Source organism: Chionomys nivalis, chromosome X (genome assembly GCF_950005125.1).
Source record: "Chionomys nivalis chromosome X, mChiNiv1.1, whole genome shotgun sequence".
In the NCBI taxonomy this organism is placed as follows: Eukaryota; Metazoa; Chordata; class Mammalia; order Rodentia; family Cricetidae; genus Chionomys; species Chionomys nivalis.
This window is the reverse complement of record NC_080112.1, coordinates 135808124-135830747: the sequence shown is the minus strand read 5'-3', so window position 1 is coordinate 135830747 and position 22624 is coordinate 135808124. Positions and strand designations below refer to the sequence as shown.

The 22624-nt window shown below is 36.3% G+C and overlaps 1 protein-coding gene across 4 annotated transcripts in view; it reads left to right on the top strand.

The window, feature by feature from the left end:
* Positions 1-22624, top strand: part of Rps6ka3 (ribosomal protein S6 kinase A3) — a 118138-nt gene that overhangs the window by 66122 nt on the left and 29392 nt on the right. For all 4 annotated transcript variants that reach the window (XM_057759126.1, XM_057759124.1, XM_057759123.1 and 1 more), the window contains 11 exons: positions 2742-2822; positions 3428-3507; positions 4046-4152; positions 9302-9339; positions 9737-9879; positions 11120-11190; positions 16357-16445; positions 16627-16691; positions 17015-17117; positions 19414-19538; positions 21971-22096. In XM_057759126.1, the coding sequence (XP_057615109.1) occupies positions 2742-2822; positions 3428-3507; positions 4046-4152; positions 9302-9339; positions 9737-9879; positions 11120-11190; positions 16357-16445; positions 16627-16691; positions 17015-17117; positions 19414-19538; positions 21971-22096 (1028 nt within the window). The remainder of the gene's footprint in view (positions 1-2741; positions 2823-3427; positions 3508-4045; positions 4153-9301; positions 9340-9736; positions 9880-11119; positions 11191-16356; positions 16446-16626; positions 16692-17014; positions 17118-19413; positions 19539-21970; positions 22097-22624) is intronic.

The window sequence follows — 22624 nt, the reverse complement described above, 5'->3', positions numbered from 1 at the left end:
TGTCATGTAGCATGTCTGAAGTATATTCTGCCCCTTTACTGAATTTATAACTTGATTGGGTTTACAATTCTAGGTCACAAATAAGTTTCCCTCAGATATTTGAAAGTACTGTTTCCATTGTCTTCTTGTTTCCCGTGTGCCAGTGACGAAGGTTATTTCCATTGTGATTGCCAGTCCTTTGTGTGTTAGCAACTTTTCCTTTCCGGAAGTCTATAGATAAAATCTTCTTTATCTTTGTGTCCTGAAATTTATGAAGCAATATCTTTAAGTGCATGATATAAAATTTCATCATACCAAATATGGGGTGGTTCCTTTCAGTCTAGGGACTCATATTTTCAAGTTTTGTGAAAGTTTTTTGTCATGTATTCTCTATTTTATAAAACCTAGTTTTGAGTATGTTGTGCTTTCTGGATGATTCCCTAAATTTTATTATATTTGTCCTTTCTTGTTTTTTGTTTTGTTTTTATTTTTGTCTCATGTTTTCTAGGAAATTTCAAACAAAACTTATGGTAATAATTTCTTCAAAACACAAAATTAATGATGTTGGTAATTCAGACATGCCAAAACAAAGTCATAAAGAGCTTCTTTTAAGTGAAAAGCTGAAATTTAAGTAAGATGTTTTGGGAGGAAAAAAAGTGACTGAGAATGAGAACACTTTCAAAGAACTTTTATTATTTGTTTTTATCTATTTCTTAACTGTGTGTGATGTGTAAATTATATTTTATCATAGGTATGTATCTGCAGGTTTGGTATTTGGGTGGTTTTAGGTGTCCATGAAGAGTCCTAAAACAAACCCCTTGCAAATGAGAGCTTGCTACTGCCATTTTTCTATTAGTGTCACTTTAGTGGGGTTTTAGAAATAATTAACAGAATACCCATGTTTACCCAGAAGTCTTTCCAAATCAAAGTTCCTACTAATACCCTGAGTGGGGTCAACTAGAATTTAGTAACATTATATTAAATAAATGGGGAATTTTGTCCTGCTATGGTGGTCTGTCAGCCAAAAAAAAGACTTCATGCATCAATGCATCCTTACATAAAACAATTTTCTATATATAGTCTTGGAGACACAAACAGCATTTCTTCTTATTCCTTCTCATATTCAGAGAATGACTTACTAGAGTTTGTTCTCTTCATCCACCATGGGTCCTAGTGATCAAAGTCAGGTCATCAAGCTTAGTAGTAAGTACCTTTGCCCACTGAGCCATCTCTCACTGGGGTTTGTTTCCCAGAGGTCTTTTTTCTGTGTTTTAAATATCTGTGGTTCTCTTGAATTGATAGTAAAACGAACTCAAGTTTCCCTGCACCCACACACTCCATCTTTCTTTTGACCTAATCATTAACAGAAACATTGGACTTTTTTGTTGTTGTTTTGGTTCAGTTTGGCTTTTTGAGACAGAGTCTACTGAAACCCAGGCTGGTCTCAAGCTAACTACATAGCTGAGAATAACTTTGAGCATCTAATGCTCTTGCCTGCACCGCCAACATGCTGTGATTACAAACACATGCTACTCCACCTGGCTTAGACACATGCCACTACGCCCGGCTTTAAGAATGTTTTCTGATCATTTACTTAGTTCTTGTCCCCGCTGTATTCAAGCCTTTGAGTGTACTCTAGCTCTAGTGCCTAGGCTGTACTCAGGAAATGTTTGTTTCTAGAAGGGTGTTTTGCCACAAACCCGAATTCTTCCCAGTATTTTAATTTGTTGTGAATCTGGATCCTCCATATACCATGTCCCCTATAGTGAACCTTTGTTTCTACACTGATACGGCTCCTTCTAAGTCATCATTTATGCTTCCATGTCTGTTCAGGTGTTGGTACTCCATACTTGGTCTTTTTTAGAACCTGTCTTTCCCATCCAACTGGGCAATCCAAGTAGAAGAGTCTTAGAGCTTATATCCTAACCCTGCTCCTTCTTCTAGACTTCTAGTCTTTCTATACAAGTAAAACTGATCTTGCCTTTCTCTGACTCCAGTAATACTTAACACTGGTAGTAAATTGCCCATTAGACATATTCACACTACTGCCGTTTGGTATAATGACAATAGTCCATTATTTGAGTACCTCATACACACAGGCTTTAGGTATTAACGTTTATCCAGGTAATCACAATTACATCAAAGGTACAATTTTATACCTGAAAGGTAGCTGAGATTCTAGAATCCCAGAGAGTTTAAATAAGTAACTTACTCATGATTATACAAATTAGAATCAACATCTTTTTAATTAAAAAAAAAAACAAAGCAAAACTAAACCTTTGGCTCTTGCAGCTGTACATTTCCAATCTACCCTCCTCTTTTCTTCCTCTCTCAAAGACCACTTTACCAAGTCTGCCACATTTTATAGATACTTTATGAACATTTGTTGAGGTGATGGGGTTAGTAAAAGTATTGAAACCTATTTCAGGTTATTGTTTTAATATTTCATGAAATGTCTTGTCTTTTAAAAAGCTCACATGCTTTCTACCATTTTCCACAACTTCAACTAAAATGCTTCTAGACCCAATACTAATATATTTTTAACTTGGAGCTTAGGGTTTATAAATATACATAGTTGGCTTTTGATTAGGTAATGTAGCAAAAGTTATTTTTCTAGATTTTAAAAACTCAGCATCAATAAAAATTGTATTTTATGCACATCAGCAAAATTTAACTTAAAATGCAATTTAAAAAGAATTTCTTTTAATATTACCTTTGAAAAATACTTGCATTGTATCATATGTGCACTCACTCCTTTATAGTTCGAGACCGTGTTCGGACAAAAATGGAGCGTGATATCTTGGTAGAAGTCAATCATCCTTTCATTGTCAAATTGCATTATGGTAAGTTTTGAACCACCTCTCACCTTATCCCTTCACCTCTATTCCCTCTCCCCCAGAGTATATTCAGATACACTAAAAAATATAGAGATACATAACACTGCACCACCACTTTATAGTATTTATGTGTTAGCGCAAACTGAAGGTGAGAAAGAGGCCCAATATCAGCATCCTAAAACTTCTGTCACCTACCTTTCTTTTTCTCTGAAAGTCAAGTGCTATTTCTCAATGTGTAAAAAACATAAAATCCTTGTACTATGTCATTAAATCTAATCAACCCACCTCTGTGGCATAGTTTTGTATGATAGCTCATGGTTAAAGATATCTTTCTGGTGTGAGTTTTTTCTTACTGATCACATTTAGAATGGTAGCATTCTTGAGGGAAGTCTTGCCTGTAGAAAATTTTGTTCCCTGATAAGACACACTATATTTGACATTTCCTCATGGAAACTAGGAGAATCAATGTTTTCTTCTATGTAGAAATAAGTTTAGATTTCTGTTATCACTTATTTGCTAAAAATAATATTCATTTATAAATGAATTGATTTAATATAAGCCTAAAAAGTAAACTACAATGGTTTAAACAGAAATTTTGTTTCCTCATTCAGCTTTTCAAACTGAAGGGAAGTTGTATCTTATTTTGGATTTTCTCAGGGGAGGAGATTTGTTTACACGTTTATCCAAAGAGGTATATAATTAACATCTATTTTTAATTTATTTCTACTGATCCTATTTCAAGTAAAGCTTTGTTATTTCAATGTTGCATGTATCATACTCTCTTATAACATAAAATTCTTTCATTCAAGAAACTGAGTCAAAAAAATTATTTTCCTATCTTTTGACTATACTTAAAGCAGCACTTTACATGGAGGAGTTGTCTTAACCCCGATACTGTCGTAGTCTTTTTTTTTTCAGAATTGATAATGTTTCAGTAAACATTCTTAATAATTGGTACTATCAATTAAGCATTTATTCTCAAGATTATATTCATTTCTAAAATGTTAATATGCTAAACAATCATTGCTGCAACAAGGCATAATTACCATTTAGCAAGTGATTATACTTAACTGATTAGGTCATTTCGCAAATTTCATGAGTAAATTGTAACTAAATCTATATCTGATTAACATATTTACAAATTGAATATTTAAAGTCTTACATAGAGCCTCACATAAAAATCATAGACATAAGAAGAAAATAAATTTGGGAATATTATTTTGTTTTAGGTGATGTTCACAGAAGAAGATGTCAAATTCTACTTGGCTGAACTTGCACTTGCTTTAGATCATCTGCATAGCCTGGGAATAATCTATAGAGACTTAAAACCAGAAAAGTAAGGAGCCATGCTATTGTATTGAATTTAGTATGATACAGCTGTGTAGGGGTCATAAAATACAATGACTTCACAGATCTCCATCCACAGCACTTCATTATAGTACTGTGCTTCACGTCTGCAAACACTAGATGATCTTAAGCTTGTAAAATCTCTGTTAAACAACACTGTTAACTTATTTTCATTTACTTTGAGATTTACTTTCAATTTCATTCTGTTGAGACAGGATCTTTCTATGTATCCCTGTCTGTCCTGGAACTCACTCTGTAGACCAGGCTGACCTCTAACTCTCAGAGATCCACCTGCCTGTGCATCCCGAGAGCTGGGAATAGAGGTGTGCACCACTGCCTTTCTTGTTTTTCATTTACATTCTTTGATTTTTATGAGATTAAAATCTGTTGGTTGGCAATTTGTATTGGGTGTTTTCTATTCATGGCCTTGATTTATTTTTCTTTTGGAATGTCATTTTTCCCATTAATTTAAAAGAGAACTTTACAAATGAAGAAAATTAAATTACCTTCAATTCTTTATTTTGTATGGGTGTGCACACACACCATGGCATACATTGCAAATCAGAGGACAACCCATAGCACTCAGTCTCAGGTTGGTAGCAAGTACCTTTACCCACTGAGCCATATTGCCAGCTCCAAACTAAGAATTTTAACCATTTATCCAGGAATAGTTGAACATTCATGTAGTCAAATCTCTTGGGGAAACTTAGACAGGAGGATTACTTAAGCACAGATCCGAGGCCAGTCTATATGACAAAAAGGGGGGAGGGGGAAGAGAGCACTCTTTTTTTTTTCAAGACAGGGTTTCTTTGTGCAGCCCTAGCTGTCCTGGAGCTTGCTCTATAGACCAGGCTGGCCTCAAACTCACAGAGATCCGCCTGCCTTTGCCTCCTGAGTGCTGGGATTAAAGGCGTGCACCACAACTGCCCGGCAAAAGAGAGAACTTTAATCATTTCATATATATTTACAAATCTTTTCATTTAAAATGTATTTACATTGTTTTAATCCACACGTATTTTTTTGTCTGATTGGATCAACTAATCTTTTGTGTTTTCTCCAAAGACTTATTGAAGAGTTTTTCCCAATCGCATGATAATATTTTTCTTCCAATTATACTGTTTTTTTTTTTTTTTTTACTTAGCTCTGTGAAGAATGGTATAGAGCTAACCCTTTCTCCAAAATACCATTTATTGGAAATATCTCTTTTGTTTGGTTGGTTTTTTGATACAGGATTTCTCTGTGAAACAGTCCTGTCTTGGCTGTCCTAGAACTCACGCTGTAAATCAATCTGGCCTCAAACTCACGGAGATCCACCTGCCTCTGCTTCCCTCCCGAGTGCTGGGATTAAAGGCGTGCACCAACACTGGGCTTGAAATACCTTCTTTGCCTTCCACAGTGACGCATACCTTTATCCCCAGCACTTGGTAGACATAGCTAGGTGGATCTTTGAGGCCACCCTGGTGTACATAACAAGCTCTAGAACAGGTAGGACTACATAGAGAGACCCTATCTCAAAAAAACAGAAAGAAAGAAAATTTACTCTTAAAATTTCTAATTTTAAATGTTACAAGCAAATTTTCCACAGCTCTTATATTGGCACTCATCAATAAACTGATATTAGTTTATATAATATGCACACAGTAGTTGTTTTTTCTTTTTCCAAGGATATAAGCAGGAGCCTTGCTCTATAAAGAATATTTTTAAAAATTTTAAACAGCTTTATTGAGGTGAGATCCACATGTCTGTAGTAGACCTACTACACAGAAAGCTAAGGGTGAGAACATTACTTGAGTTCATGACCTGCCTGTGCAACATAGCCAAAACCCATTTCAAAAAACAAAGCATGTTTGGCTGGGGATTTGGCTCAGGAGTTAAAAGCACTTACTGCTCTTCGTGAGAACCCAGGTTTGATTCTCAGCACCTACATGGAGGCTCAGAACCATCTGTAACTCCAGTCCCAGAGTATCCAGTGGCCTCTTCTAGTCTCCATGGCCAATAGGCATGTACATGTAGGCAAAATATCCATATACATAAATCAAAAATTAAAAACATAAAATTCATTGCTTCTTAGTATATAAAGCAATAACCATTACTAATTTTCTTACTCTTTGGCCTTTGGCCTTTGGGGTTTTGTTTGTAACAGTCTTACATAGTCCATGATAGCCTTGGACTGACTATGTAGCCAGAACTGGGCCTGAACTCTTAAGCCTCCTGCCTCCACTTCGTGGTTCTATGCCACCACACCTGAATTTTAACTGAGTATTTTAAATACTACTTACTTGAAGTTGATACAATTGTGTATTGTGACAAAATATAAAGGATGTGCTCGTATGAAAGCCTGTAAAGGGATCATTTAGAAATTATCATGCTTCTTACATTTTATATATATATTTCATGTAGTTTGGTTTTTAATTCACAAAGATTATTGAGATATGCTTGCCTCTGCCTCCCAAATGCTGAGATTAAAGACTTAAGTCACTATTCCCCTCAGCTTTCTAGGTTCTTTTAAATTAAAATTGTTATAATAAAATATTTATAGTATTCATTAATAGCTGAGAACATTAATTAAATATTTCTTTCAAAGACAAATATGAGCATTTTTTATTTTAGAAATTTGCTTGTTTTATATACTAATGACAAAAATATTCTTTTTAAAAAATATATTTGGTCTGGAAAGTATAAGTGATACATTGTTTTAAATCCAGATTTTCTCTTTATAACTCTCAGAATTACTAAGAATAACTTGAAGATTGAGATTTGTTTTGTTTTTAGAATTGTCTTCTATTTATTAAATAGAAAGGGCCATATTTCCAGCATCCAATTAGTGTCTTTGTTTATTTAGTAATTCTGTGGTGTGTGTGTGTGTGTGTGTGTGTGTATATGCATGTTCCTTGGCACTTATATAGAGATCAGAAGACAACTGCATGTAGGACTCAGTTCTTTCTTTCCACTGTAGGTTCCAGGCATCAAACTTAGACCATCATCAGGCTTGCATAGCGAGCACTTTCACCCACTGAGTTATCTCGCTGGCCCTTATTAGTGCCTTTTATGTCCCCTAAATATACTGGACTGCTTCATAAATAAATATATTTAAAAATAATTTTTCCTAATAAGTAGCTTGATATGAAAGTGACTTGAAAAATATGTCCCTTCTAAATTATTCTTAGTGCTAAACTCCAGTGTAAAATTATATTTGGATTGCTATATTAAGAAAGCTGGTGACTAACTTGAACAGGAGAAAGCCCAAGAGGCCTGCCTCATCCCTGCACAAAGAACTGTAGGAAACTAAGGAATCCTGAGAAGAGGAGAAATAGTCTTATCTGGGGAATAGTACACCAATTGATTATCCAAAGCCAAATGATAAGCTCTGAAAATATGTATATGAGTAACATTATACAGACTGAAGAGGTTATATTAGGAATATATACATGTATACGAGTAACATTATACAGACTGAAGAGGTTATATTAGGAATATATACATATATAAATATATGCATGCAGTAACAATTAACGAAAAGCTGGCAGTGGTTGTACATGCCTTTAATCCCAGCACTCAGGAGTCAGAGGCAAGCAGATCTCTGTGAGTTCAAGGCCAGCTTGGTCTACAAAGTAAGCTGTGAGTGGGCAGCCAGAGCTATACAATGAAGCCCTTGGAAACCCAAAAATAAAATAAAATGAAGTAAATGAGAAAAAAGAGGCCATGAGTTTCAAAGACAGGTATATGAGAGGTTTGGAGGTAGGGAGCAAAGGCAAAGGGGAAATGATGTAATTATAATCTCAAAAATAAAAGAAATAATTGAAAAGTTAATTTTTCTGTTCAAGTTTGATTTGCTTTTAGTTCATATTAAAAGTAAGAAAATGCCTATATCATAGGATAGCTTATTATTTGAGTTTTCAAGTTAGTATACTAGCATGCCTTCCCAAAATACAAGTATGGGTTTATAGCTTAGTATTTAGTCTTTCCTGTGGCTCCATAGTTTGCCATTACCCCCCCCCCCCACAAAAGTTATCTGCTCAAAGATGGAGAGACTCACAGCCAAACATTAGGCATAGTATAAGAGGACAAGTAAGGATTGTAGGAGCCAGGAGTCCAAGACACCACAAGAAAATGGCCCACAGAATCAATGAACCTAGGCTCATAGGGGCTCACAGAGACTGAACTGACAATCTGGGAGCCTGTATGGGTCTGACCTATGTCCTCTCCATACATGTTATGGTTGTGTAGTATGGTGTTCTTGGGGGACTCCTAACAGTGGGAGTTGGAGTGTCTCTGACTTTTGTCAGCTTTTGGAAACCTTTTCTTCCTACTGGCTTGCCTCATCCAGCCTTAATATAAGGGTATGTGCCTAGTTCTATTGTAGCTTGTTATGCTGTGTTCAGTTGATATCCCTGGGAGGCCTGCCCTTTTCTGAAGGAAAGAAGAGTGGATCTAGGGGAGGGGGAAGTTGGAGGAAGGACTGGAAGGAGAGGAGAGAGGGAGGAGAAATTGTGGTTGGGATGTAATATATGGGAGAAGGAAGGAAGAAAGGACCCCCCCCAAAAAAATGGTCTGTCCAAACTACATACTTAAGTGATCTTTTTTCAGATGTTCCTCATGATGACCCAAATAACTCAATAAATACCCATATATTCTCTTCCTCTGTGCCTTTATACATCCCTTTTACTAAAGAAGCAAGGGTTATTAGGAATGCCTTTTAAACCCTCTGTAGACTGACTTCATTCAACAAGTATTTTTAGAATTTTTTTAGTATTTCTCTTTTATTTTGAGGTTATGCAGAGGAGCCAGGTAGAATAGTGTACACTTACAATCCCAGGGAAGACTGAAGCAGAAGGAAAGCCTTGAGTTCAAGTGTGATCCTGTCTCAAAAAAAAAGAGAAATTAGATTGAATATTTACTTCATATGTTTAGTATGCATGGACAAGAAGATTTAGACAGGTTACCTCAATAGAAGAGCATTAGAGAAAGCACCTTGGAAAAGGATAGCCTGTTCAACTGTTTTCTTAATCATTACTCATGGCTTAAAGTAACTCTTTAGAGTAATTGCAGTCAGCTGATGGTTGAGTAATTTCAGTTTCAGCTTCTGTATGTCTCAGTGTAGAGTACTTTAAAGACATTTTCTGACTTTTTTTTTTCAGCATACTTCTTGATGAAGAAGGTCACATCAAGTTAACTGGTAAAAGTCCTCATTTTATTAAAAGATTCTCTCTTATATTTCTTTTAAGGTTGATTATGATTTTTAAAAATTAAGCAGTTAGGGGGCTGGAGAGATGGCTCAGCGGTTAAGAGCATTGCCTGCTCTTCCAAAGGTCCTGAGTTCAATTCCCGGCAACTACATGGTGGCTCACAACCATCTGTAATGAGGTCTGGCGCCCTCTTCTGGCCTGCAGACATACACACAGACAGAACATTGTATACATAATAAATAAATAAATAAATATTTTTAAAAAATTAAGCAGTTAACTTAAAATTTTAAATTAATATTTCTAATTATAAATAAGTATTAGAATTCAGAGTTTAAAATTTATGTAAAATACTTCAGATATTTATTAATTCAGTATTTATTTTGGCAGATTTTGGCCTAAGTAAGGAGTCTATTGACCATGAAAAGAAGGCTTATTCTTTTTGTGGAACTGTGGAATATATGGCTCCAGAAGTAGTCAACCGGAGAGGTCATACTCAGAGTGCTGACTGGTGGTCTTTCGGTGTGTTGATGGTAAGGCTTGACTTTTTAGGGGTGGAAGTTCTTTTGTTTTTCAAGTGAGAGTTAGCAGGGAAAAGCTAGTACTTTGATTTTCAATATTTTCTATTATTAATACTAAATAACCAAATAAAATGATTGCTTGAAGGGTAGAATTAGAGAACCTACTGGTTGCTTCTATCTCATCCTAATTTGAAAAGGCCAAAATATATTTCCTTTGATTTTTCTATAGTATATGTTCAACTTGCAACCCATGAGCTGCTTGTACCCTAAAATATATGTGAATACAGCCCAATGCAAAATCTAAATCATTAGAAGAGTGGGAGTTTGGGGGTATCATTTTTAACTTGATTTGGCAGTTCTCAAGCATGAACTTTATAAATGACAACTTTGTGTTACAGTGTCATTAGATTAGAGAAGCCCAAAAACATTAATAATGTTTATTCTTTGCAAAAGCCTCTTAGATAAATCTGTTGGCAATAACCCTTTAAAAAGCTTAATAGGGCTGGGCGGTGGCCTTTAATCCCAGCACTCGGGAGACAGAGGCAGGCAGATCTTTGTGAGTTTGAGGCCAGCCCGGTCTACAAGAGCTAGTTCCAGGACAGGCTCCAAAGCCACAGAGAAACCCTGTCTCGAGGGGGAAAAAAAGCTCAATAGGAAATTGGCAGTCTGTTAGACTAGTCACATATTTACACTTTAAAACTGCCATTTAAATTTTGGGATCCTAATCTCTTTGGATGCATACCTTCCTAAGCCTGGATGTAGTGGAGAGGGCCTTGAACTTCCCACAGGGCAGGGTGCCTTGCCCTCTCTTAGGACTGGAAGGGAGTGGGGGGAGGGTGTGTGGGGGAGCAGGAGGGAAGTAGGAGGAGGGGAGGAAGTGGGAATTTTGATTGGTATTATTTATAAAGTAATAAAAAATGCCATTTAAAACATAATTGATTTCTGCAGAATTAAATAGTTTGGTTATTTATATTTTATGAGTTATCAAGAAATTCAGTAGTAAATATAGTAGAAACATAGATGTTTACTTTAAAAACTATAACGTATTATAGAACAGCTTGCATATTAAATATCACTACAATAGAGTGATTTGATGCAGTTTTAAACAAGAGAAAAGGAGAAAAGGACTTTCTATAGGTAGCAATTTTAGAAGATTTAGTTATAATTAAGAAGAGGAGCGTTTTTGCTTTTAACCTTCTGGACTTGAAATTTTATACTTATTGGCTAATACCTCTGTTTTACCTTTCTGTAGTTTGAAATGCTCACTGGTACACTACCTTTCCAAGGAAAAGATCGTAAAGAAACAATGACTATGATTCTTAAGTAAGTATTCCCAAATGAACATGTTTTGGTGAGATTTCAAAATAAATGCTTCAAAATGAAGACAAATCGTGTGTATATGCCTTTCTCTGTTTATCCCATTCCTAGGCATGCATTTATCATTTATGTGTCAGGGTACTTAAGAAATATTACAAAGATATTCAAAATGTTATTGTTAACAGTGCAATTTGTATCAGTATCAATAGACTGGATTTATGATAAAGGTATATTCATACAGTTGAGTATTACATTGTTCTTTATTGTATTTTTATCCAACATTATACAAATATAAAACAATTATTTTTTGTTCGTATTTTGAGACAAGGTCTCATTATGTAACCCAGGCTTGTCATGAATTCGTGATTCTTCAACCTTATCCTCCTCAGTATTGAGATTATTGGCATGTACCACCATGCCTGACTAAAACAAGTCTTGACTTAGGAACCATACAAAAGCAGGTCTAGGCCTTTATATGAATATAGTATGCCATATAGCAAAGAAAATGAACATGTCACAATTCCATGCAAGAATTTGTATAAGTCTTACTATGAAGTTAAATAAGTAAAGCTTAGACCCAAAAGAACTGATTCTGTGATTCTATTTATAAAGTTTACAAACTAGCAAAACTAAAGCATATTTTAAGGTCTATATTCAGATGGTAGAAATAGAGACAAAATAAAAAAATATTATGTTGGATGGAAGTTTCTGGCAATGTTATCATTCTTGGCAAGACAGGTATTTATTGAACTGTGTGCTTTGGGTGAGCATTTGTTTGTTTTGATAGGGTTTTGTGGCATGTTATTCTGAACAATAAAAAGGTTAAAAATGCATATTATATGAATGAATTTTCACTGAACTTTCGCTATCAAACTCCGTTGCCCATCCCCTGATTTCAACTAATGTTCTCTAGTGTTTGAAAAGAAAAGCCAAGCTCTTTCTTTGACCTGGTTTTCCTTTACAGTTACTGTAGCATTAGTTCTTTCATCCTTTCAACACAAAACCTCTTTAAGTGTAGTCTGTGCTTTTTCTTATTATTTCTCAGCTTCTTTTACTCCTCAGCCTATTTGTTCACCCCTAGCTCTCTACTAAAACTGATTTTCATTTGGTTTTCAATGACCTTCTAGTTGCTAAATCATGGCAAGTTGTCAGAAAGCTAATCCTATTGTTCATTCGTAAGATTCATTCAACAAGTAATAGAGTTCTTGCTACAATCCTGGGAATGCCATATGAAGAATACTGAAAAGACCTTCATTGTCTCACAGTCCTTCTGTTCTAATGGAGGAACCATAGCATTAATGCTTAAATAAATATTACAATTTCAGATGTTGTAGGATAATGTCTTAGGGTATTCTTACTTTGTTAATGACTAGTATGAAAGAGAGAGTGGGAGTTATTTTAGAAGAGAGAAATAAGGAAAGTTTCTCCAAGGAGTGTTTGACACTATTGGCACGCACGTGTGTGCATACACACACACATACGTAAAATCTCTCTTTTTAGTTATTTCATCTGCTTGTCTGAACCTCTCTAACAATGCTCTTTTGGTCTGATTTTGTTTGGATTTTGTTTTTCGGGTTTTGTGTGTGTGTGTGTGTCTATGTGTGTTTTGTTTTTATTTTTGCTGGGTTTTTTTAGACATTAAGTTGGTATTCCAGGTGTGTTTAGTTGAATGAGGCTATTCTGATTTGCTAATTTTCAGAGATAACACTTAATGATCAATTGGCATGGCAAATTTTTCCAGGCAAATTGTCATTGATAATTGAATGGATTTAAAACTAGTTCTGTGGTTCTTTTGGTACTTTAGTTACAATTAGTCTACTTCTAGAACTGTGCTAATAACTTAGTAATTTATTCCTCTGTTTTTTTGCTTAAATTCTTGTTTTTGTGATGGTGTTTGATTTGGTTTTATAGTTTTGTGAGTCTATGTAGTCAAGACTGATCTGAAACTTAATATGAGTATTGTAGACTAACCTCAAGCTTTCACTCCTCCTACATCAGCCTCTAAATGACTATAAGATTACAAGTGTGTGCCACCACACTTAGTTGTGTAAACTTGTTGGTTTATTCGATCACTTATACTGCATGTACTCTATTTCATTGAGTCAGATGACTTACAATTGTCTCACTTTCATTCCAGCTGAGCCCACATTTCCTAATCTGTTAATAATAATTACCTTTAAAAAATATTTTAAAAAATTCAAAGAGATGATTTCTTCTATTCTGTCTTTCTTTCCTCGCTTTTTAGCTGGTATTTTCTGAAACAATGAACTTTCCTTGATCAAATCATCAGTGTGATTCAACCAGTTGTAAATTTGGTTTTGTTTTGTTTCTTCTGTTTCCTGATACTAAAATTGAACCTAGGATCTTGTATATGCTAGCAGGTGCCCTACCATTGAACTCTCCTGCCAACCCATTTTCATTATTTTTAATGTTCAAAATACTTCTTTTCTAACCACCTCTCAAATGATCTTCTCTCACCAGGGTTCTATCTATGATGTATTGTTTTTCTTCGTCTCTTCCCTCTGTGTATTCAGTTCCCTGACTGACTTCAATCTTTCTTAGAACTAATTTCAACATTTTTTAAAGATTTATTTATTTATTATGTATACAGTGTTCTGGTGCCAGCAGGCCAGAAGAGGGCACCAGATCCAGATCTCACTATAGATGGTTGGGAGCCACCATGTGGTTTCTGGGAATTGAACTCAGGACCTTTGGTAGAGCAAGCAGCACTCTTAACCACTGAGCCATCTCACCAGCCCTAATTTCAACATTTTTTTTTACCTTCAAAGTATTCTTATATCAGTATACCTGGCACAAGACCTGTACTCAGACTGACTCACCCACATGCTTTTATAGTAAGCGTGACTTCACATTCTTAAACTAAGTCCCTGTTTGATGTTAGTCTCCTATCCTTATACCCCCAATAAACATTTCCATGTATCCTAATTTCCAACTCAGAAATATGTCTTCTTCCTTCTTTCATATCCAGGTATTCTGATTTTATCTTAGAACTATTTCATTGTTCTAGCCCTTCCTCTGTAATGCATTGCTCACAGTGTTCAAGCAATGAGACTGTCTCTCCCACACTGTTGAGCCACACTCCAAGTATAATGCCTACCATCTCTTTCCATTCTAGATTGTTCTCTGCTACCCTTGGAGTTAATCTTGAAAATAAGTCTGGTCATGCTAGACCACTGTTTCAAGACTTCTGCTACACCCTAGTTACTGAAATACAACAGTGCTTTTCCAGTTTTTCTCAAAAGAGGCCTAATACTATAACAAATAGTTACCTTCTCAAAAGGGGATCCTGGGAGATAAATATTTAGAAAATAATGATTTATTTACTCTAGATTTCTTAACCTTTTATATGTAATATATTTTATGTCTTCAACATGAAGGATGTAATAAATCACAATCCACAAACTCACTAGATCATAGAACTCTATTGTCACCAAGTATCTAGGGGGATAATATTACTTAGTAACATTTTGGGTAACACTAACCTAGTAACTTCAAACTAAATTCAACCTTTAAATTCATTTGAAGGGGGACTAGAGAAATGGCTCATCTGACTAGTAGCACTAGTTTTTGCAGAGGACCCATATCTTATCCGTAATACTCACATGGCAGTGCACAACCAATTGTAACTCTAGTTCAGGGGATCCAATGCCCTCTTCTGCCCTCCTACATGCACATGGTGTGGACACACATGCAGACAAAACATTCACACATAAAATTTTAAAAAATTAAGGGCTTAGAGAGATGGCTCAGAGATTAAGAGCACTGGCTGCTCTTTCAGAGGTCCTGAGTCCAATTCCCACAACCACATGGTGGCTCACAGCCATCACTAATGAGGTCTGGTGCCCTCTTATAGCATGCAGGCGTACATGCAGGTAGAACATTGTATACATAATAAATAAATAAAATCAAAACATTTTAATTAAAAAAACATTATTTAAAGGTCCTTTACCATGTCCTGTAATAAATTGGTTATACACTACTATTCCCTTAGCATTCTTTGCAAATCCTTTCTGTCTTTTGGTTAATTGGTTGGTTTGTGGGTTTAGGTTTGGTTTTGTAAGAGTGGATTACGCTCTATAACCCAGACTGATCCTCCTGCCTTAGTATGCCTATTGCTTTGACTACAGGTGTACACCACTATTCCCAGGTTTGGATTTGTCACTTAATGTACTGTGGTTATCTACATTATCTATGTTAATCTTCCATTGAAGACTGAAAGGGGATACTATTTTTAGCTTTGTAGCCAGAGCACTGAGCAGTATCTGGCACATAGCAATTCAGTAACAACTCAATACGTAATAAATAGATCTCTTTCTGAAATAGGAATTACTGTGCTGGCTGTTCCTCCAGCTCTGTTTTTATTGTCATACTTACAGGATCTTTGGTTTCTTTAGGGTAGGGGGAAAGAAAACAATTCTACACTGTTGCTGAAACAGGCCATAAGATCATCCAGCCTTGTGGTTTTCAGCTTCCAGTGTTTCATAAATTCCTTCCCCATCAGTTTTCCTTCACTAGAGGGCTGTTAAAGAAATTGAAACATAGGAAAGTAGCATATTAAGCACATATTTTCTTTGCAGTATTAGGTTTTCTAAAGTCCATTTGGAAAAGGGTTCTAGGGCTATGGTTTGAAAACCATTGATGTAGGATGCAACAGGCATTTGCTAACAGGCAGAAGAGTAATAGCCATAACTAAGGCTCAGATGACCTTATTCTAGTAGTATTGATTTTTCTTAATTATGTTATTCAAAAACCTGTATGTGTATATTTGTAGCAGCTTTATTTATAATCATCCAAACTGAACACAATTTAGGTATCATTCAAAAGGTAAATAGATAACTAGTACATCCATGTAGGAAATTATCCATGCACATGAGAGCATTGTGTAAAACTAAAACTACACAAACACTTAAGTGCAAATAAAGCTGGAGCCATCTGAATGATAGTAGATTATCTCAGAGTCAGTACCCCAGTTGTATATTGCATTATAATTCTAGAAGATATTGCCATTGTAGGAATTGCAGAATGATACAGAGATCACTGTTATTTCTCATAACTTAGTATGAATCTATACATATTTCAAAATAAAAAGTTTAATGTTTGAAGATGAAATGCCTCCAAAAGTTAAATGTTATTACGTGGGTTTATATTTAGAGCCAAACTTGGGATGCCACAGTTTCTGAGTCCTGAAGCCCAGAGTCTTTTACGAATGCTTTTCAAACGGAATCCTGCAAACAGATTAGGTAATGACATTGAATTAATTAGTTTCCTTCATGAGTTTGTGTGGGTTTTTTCAGGGGAAGGTGGATATTTATTTTTTGTAATGGGGTTATTACATATTCATAAGTAGTCAAAGCAAAAAGTGTGAATGATTGTGCATGTTTGTCCTCAAACTAAAACTACTAACCAGTCAATTTCTGATAGGTGCTGGACCAGATGGAGTTGAAGAAATTAAAAGACATTCATTTTTCTCAACAATAGACTGGAATGTAAGTACAGGCTGAAGACACACTTGAGGAAATTTTTATGGGAGCATTTCCAAGGTTATAGGTTCTCAACTACTTTAAATAAAAAAAAAGAAAATTTTGAACTATTTTTAAAAATTAACCCATGAGGGGGTGGCACACACCTTTAATCCCAGCACTTGGGAGTCAGAGGCAGACGGATCGCCTGTTAGTTCGAGGCCAGCCTGTTCTACAGAGCTAGTTCCAGGACAGCCAGGACTACACAGAGAGAAATCCTGTCTCGAAAAAAAAAAAAAGAAAAAGAAAAAGAAGCCAACCCGTGTCTAAATCTTCCTTCTTTCCAACAGAAACTGTATAGAAGAGAAATTCACCCACCTTTTAAGCCTGCAACTGGCAGGCCTGAAGATACATTTTACTTTGATCCTGAGTTTACTGCAAAAACTCCCAAAGGTAAAGAGAAAACATGAAAACTCAAATATAAGGCAGTGGGTATCTGTTTATGGTTCAGTCAGAAAATATTTTCCTTGAATCTCCTAGATTTGCTGTACATCAACCTTACATTTCCCCCCACCCCCCAGCTAATAAAAATGTAGAGCCATTGGTAGATCATGATGTAGGACTGTGGTGTCTAGTATGATAAATCATGTGTTGCTGATAGATTTAATTATAATTTAATTTTTTAATCATAAGTAGACACATTTCAAATACTCTGTAACTGTATGTGGTTACTTACAATATTGGACAGCACAAATCAAGAAAATTTCCCTTGTTTTAATAAAATGAATGGGATGACATTAATTTCAAATACCATTAGCCCAATAATTCATTGATTTATTATGTTCTTCAAACAACATTAACTCTTTTCTAGGCTCTGAGAATAGATTAGTGTTGTTTGTTTTTGCTCTTTTGGGGGACCTGCCACCCAACTTCCAAATAAATCGCACACAGAGGCTTATTCTTAGTTATGAATGCCCAGCCTTTGCTTGACTTATTTCTAGCAGTTTTTCTTTTTCTTTTTTTATTGAAAAAATTTCCGCCTCCTCTCCACCTCCCATTTCTCTCCCCCTACCTCCACTCCTCTCCCCCTCCCCCCACTCCTCTCTCCCTCCCTCTCCAGTCCGAAGAGCAGACAGGGTTCCCTGCCCTGTGGGCAGTCCAAGGTCCTCCCCCCTCCATCCAGGTCCAGGAAGGTGAGCATCCAACAGGCTAGGCCCTTACAAAGCCAGTACGTGCAGTAGGATCAAAACCCAGTGCCATTGTCCTTGGCTTCTCAGCAGCCCTCATTGTCTGCCATGTTCAGAGAGTCCGGTTTCATCCCATGCTTTTTCAGTCCCAGTCCAGCTGGCCTTCGTGAGCTCCCAGTAGATCAGCCCCACTGTCTCAGTGGGTGGGTGCACCCCTCACGGTCCTGACTTCCTTGCTCATGTCTCCCTCCTTTTGCTCCTCATTTGGACCTTGGGAGCTCAGTACGGTGCTCCAATATGGGTCTCTGTCTCTATCTCCATCCATTGTCAGATGAAGGTTCTTTGGTGATATGCAAGATATTCATCAGTATGGCTATGGGATAGGGCCATTTCAGGTTCCCTTTCCTCAGCTGCCCAAGGAACTAGCTGGTTCTAGCAGTTTTTATTAACTTAAATTAACCTGTCTACCTTTTGCCCTGTTGAAGGAGCTGCGTTCCTGCTGCCTGACTCCTGGCCTCCAGCTAGCTTATGCCCCGAAATAACAACACACAAATTGTATTAATTTAAACACTGCTTGGCCCACTAGCTCTAGCCTCTAACTGGCTAATTCTCATATTTTGACTAACCCATTTCTAATAATCTGTGTAGCACCAGTCTTACCGGGAAAAATTCAGCATGTCTGACCTGGCGGCTTGCTCCATCGCGTCTGCCCTGGAGAGAGAGGCATGGTGTCTGAACTCACTTCCTCTTCCTCCCAGCATTCTGTTCTGTTTACTCCACCCACCTATGTTCTAACCTATCAGGCCGAGCAGTTCCTTTATTAATTAACCAATGAAAGCAACGGATATATGACACTCCCACATCATTGCCCCTGGAATTTTTCCTTTTCTTACTTCTGTCTATCTTCCTTCTTACTCTGTGGCTGGCTGGGTTGCTGGCCCCTTGCATCCTCCTCTCCTCCTCTTGCTCCATCTCTTTCCTCACAGATTTCTCCTTCTGTTTATCCTCTCTGCCTGCCAGCTCTACCTGTCCTTTATCCTGCCTTGCTATTGGCTGTTCAGCTCTTTATTAGCCCATCAAGTGTTTTACACAGGCAAAATATCACAGCTTCACAGGGTTAAACAAATGCTGCATAAACAAAAGCAACACACCTTAAAATAATATTCCCCAACAGATTAGTAGGCTGATAGTTGCAATATGTAATCGGGACAGATCCAATACACTGCCTCACTGAAGTATTCTAGACAGCAAGAGGTACCTAGGTGTGTGTATATACATGTACACATACCAGGTAACTAACAACTCTAGCATAAGAGAGAAAGTTCAAAACGTCAACTGTTTGTCCCTTAAATACTTTCCAAAGACTCAGGCTGAACAGGGATGGTACATGTCTTTAATCCCAGTACTCGGAAGGCAGAGACAGGTAGCTCTTTGTGAGTTCGAGGCCAGCTTGGTCTACAGCACAAGTTCCAGTACAGGCTCCAAAGCTACAGAGAGATCCTATCTTGAAAAATAGAATTATTTTCTAAAGATTCTTCTTAGTAATTTCTCATTCTTTTTAGATTCACCTGGTATTCCACCTAGTGCTAATGCACATCAGCTTTTTCGGGGGTTTAGTTTTGTTGCTATTACCTCAGATGATGAAAGCCAAGCCATGCAGACAGTTGGTGTGCATTCAATTGTTCAGGTAAGTGGTGTCTCAATAACTCAGAATTTGAAATGTTACGATATATTTTAGTATGTGAATAGTAAGTAAGATTAGATCTTATGTGCTGACTTTAAATGAACCCCTTAACATATTTTAAATCATTTATATTGGAGAAATTTCTTTTATATATCATTGCAAAGGTTGCATGAACGTATATGTGATTTGAAAGTGAAATTCTAAGAGAATTAAGATAAACATCACTATTTTGTTGCCCCCTCTTCTATATTTCAAAATATTTATTAGGCCTAGTATATTTCATCCCTTGCCTCTGTCAGGTCAGCTATAATAGATTGAGGTCTATAAACCCATGATGCCTGCTTAGCACACATTATAAAAAAGTAAGAAAACAAACATCTGAGGTTTTGTCAACTATCCTTACAGTTACTCTTACAGCACTGCTATTGTTGCAAAAAAAGCAGCCATGGTGCCACTTGTATTTTGGTAATCCTAACATTCAGGAGGCTACAACAGGAGGATCAGTTTCAGTTGATAGGGGCTGCAGAGTTAAATCAAGGCCAGTCTTGGCTGCTTAGTAACATCAAGTAAAAACATTATAAAACTATCAAAAAATACAACTATAGACAGTTTATGTGCAAATGTGCTATGCTGGATGCCAGTAAAACTTAAATAAACACAAGCAGTAAATAAACTCAAGACAGGAACCTTGAGGCAGGACTGAAGCAGAAGCCATGGAAGGACACAGCTTGCTGGCTTGCACAGTCTGCTTTCTTATACAACCCAGGACTACCCACTCAGGAATGGCATTGCCCGAAATGGGCTGTGCCCTCCCACATCAAGCATTAATCAAGAAAATCTCCCCCAAACATACCCACAGACCAATCTAATGGAGGCATTTTCTCAGTTGAAGTTTTGTCTATTCTGATAACTCTAGTTTGTGTCAAGTTAACAAAACATTATCTAGCACAGTACCTTTACTCCTTTATGTGATATGATTATCAGATTTGGGGCAAATAAGTAGGTAAAAGACTTCAGAACCTAGTTTCTAAATGCATGTGTGTGGGAATGAGAGTGTTAGCAACAGAAAACTAAACTGATAAATAATTGTGAAAGGAATAAACTATGAGATTCCCTTCTTTTTGTCATAGTATTGTAGGAAGATAATTTTAGTTTATCCTGTGTGATCATTATTCATTGTGTACATATTGAGATAATATGCATCATAATTGTGGTTACTGTTTTGAAAACTAAAAATACTTTGAAAATTTTTAATTCATCTTTTAAATTATAGGTTTTAATTAGCCTTTTGAAAAAATATTTTTTTAGGAAAAATTAAATTGTTTTTAGGGTATCATCAATGCTTGAATTTGTTGAATTTGCTCAGTGAATAAGTTGCTGTTTTAAATTGTTTTTGTTTTTATATTGCCTGTGGTGGGGTTTGGTGTTGGGCTGGGAATTTAACCCAAATCCTCAAGCAATGATAGACAGTCTGTCTTATCTCTGAGTCACACCCTCAGTCCTACTCTGAAGTGTTTGTGAGCTTTCTTATGTAACAGAGGTCTCAAACTTCCATCCATTTTTAAAGATACTCTAAAAGCCTATAGTTGTTTGAGGAGGGAAAGAGCCTAGGGGCTAGAAATATTAAAACAACTTCCCATTCTTCCAGAGGACTTGAGTTTAAGTCCCATTGTTCACATTAGGAAATTCACAACAATGTATCTGCAGCAACAAGGAATCCAATATCTTCTTCTGGCCTCTAGCCCCCCCCCTCCCCCCCGCCCAGGCATGTAACATACAAATACACATGCATAAATTATACACACACACACACACGCATAAGCACAAGCTCAAGCCATAGAAAATCCTAGAGAAAGAAGTAGACAGAAAGCCCCACCCCTAGCCAAGAACCTATTTGCAACTCATACCTGCTGGAAAAAGGAAAGTTTGTATTTTTCAATAGAGTAAAAACTGAGTATATCAACTACACTCTAGGACAGGCTTTATGCTCCAGAGTAGTTGTCCAGCACAAATCAGATGCCATGGAAGGGTGGAGGTGTGTGTTCCTGATTTTTTGTATTGTGTTCTTTGGTTTCTTTTTTTAAGACAGAGAAAGAACATGAAATGATATGGGGTCTGGCAGAAGTTTGGGGAGAGGAAAAAATATTATCAAAATATATTGTATGATAGTCTCTAAAAACAAAAGAGGCTAAAATCAAAGATAAGGGTATAGGTGAACTATCAATTATTTCTGTTTTTATGTTCTACATATTAATTTCTCTTATTAATATAAGTACCTTCAAAGGGTCTATTTCACATACTATAAATACTATTTTTATTAATATTTGTATTAGTAATAATATCAGCAATACATGCTTAGTAAAATATTCCTTGATTATAAAAATGCATTAAAGACATTACGGAGCTCTCCTATCAACCTTTGATTTTGTTTGTAGCAATTACACAGGAACAGTATTCAATTTACTGATGGATATGAAGTGAAAGAAGATATTGGTGTTGGATCATACTCCGTTTGTAAGAGGTGCATACATAAAGCCACAAACATGGAGTTTGCAGTGAAGGTAAATATTTTTAGATTTAAAATACAACTCTTAGCAATTCTTAATCATACTTGTCAGTGTGAGCTAAAAATTATACTCTTCAATCCAGGTGCGTGTACAGTGGCACCTGACTATAATCTAACCACCCAGGCGACTGAGGCAGGAGAATCATGAGTTAGAAGTTAACATGAGTTAGCCAGTATGACAAGACCCTCCCTAAAATAAAATACATTCTTCTCTTTTGTTATAAAATAAGTTGAAGATAAATTTAAATTTTTCGGTTAGTGATCTTCAAAGATTTTTTTTTAATTTTTATTTATTTATTTATTTTTTAGGTTGTTCACAACAGGGTTTTTCTTTGTATCTTTGCCTGGCCTGGAACTCGCTTTGTAGACCAGGCTGGCCTCAAACTCACAGAGATCCGCCCGCCTCTGCCTCCCGAGTGCTGGGGTTAAAGGTGTGTACCACCACACCCACAAAGTTGTTTTTTGGGGGTTTTGTTTGTTTGTTTGTTTGTTTGTTTTTTGAGACAGTGTTGTAATAGGAGCA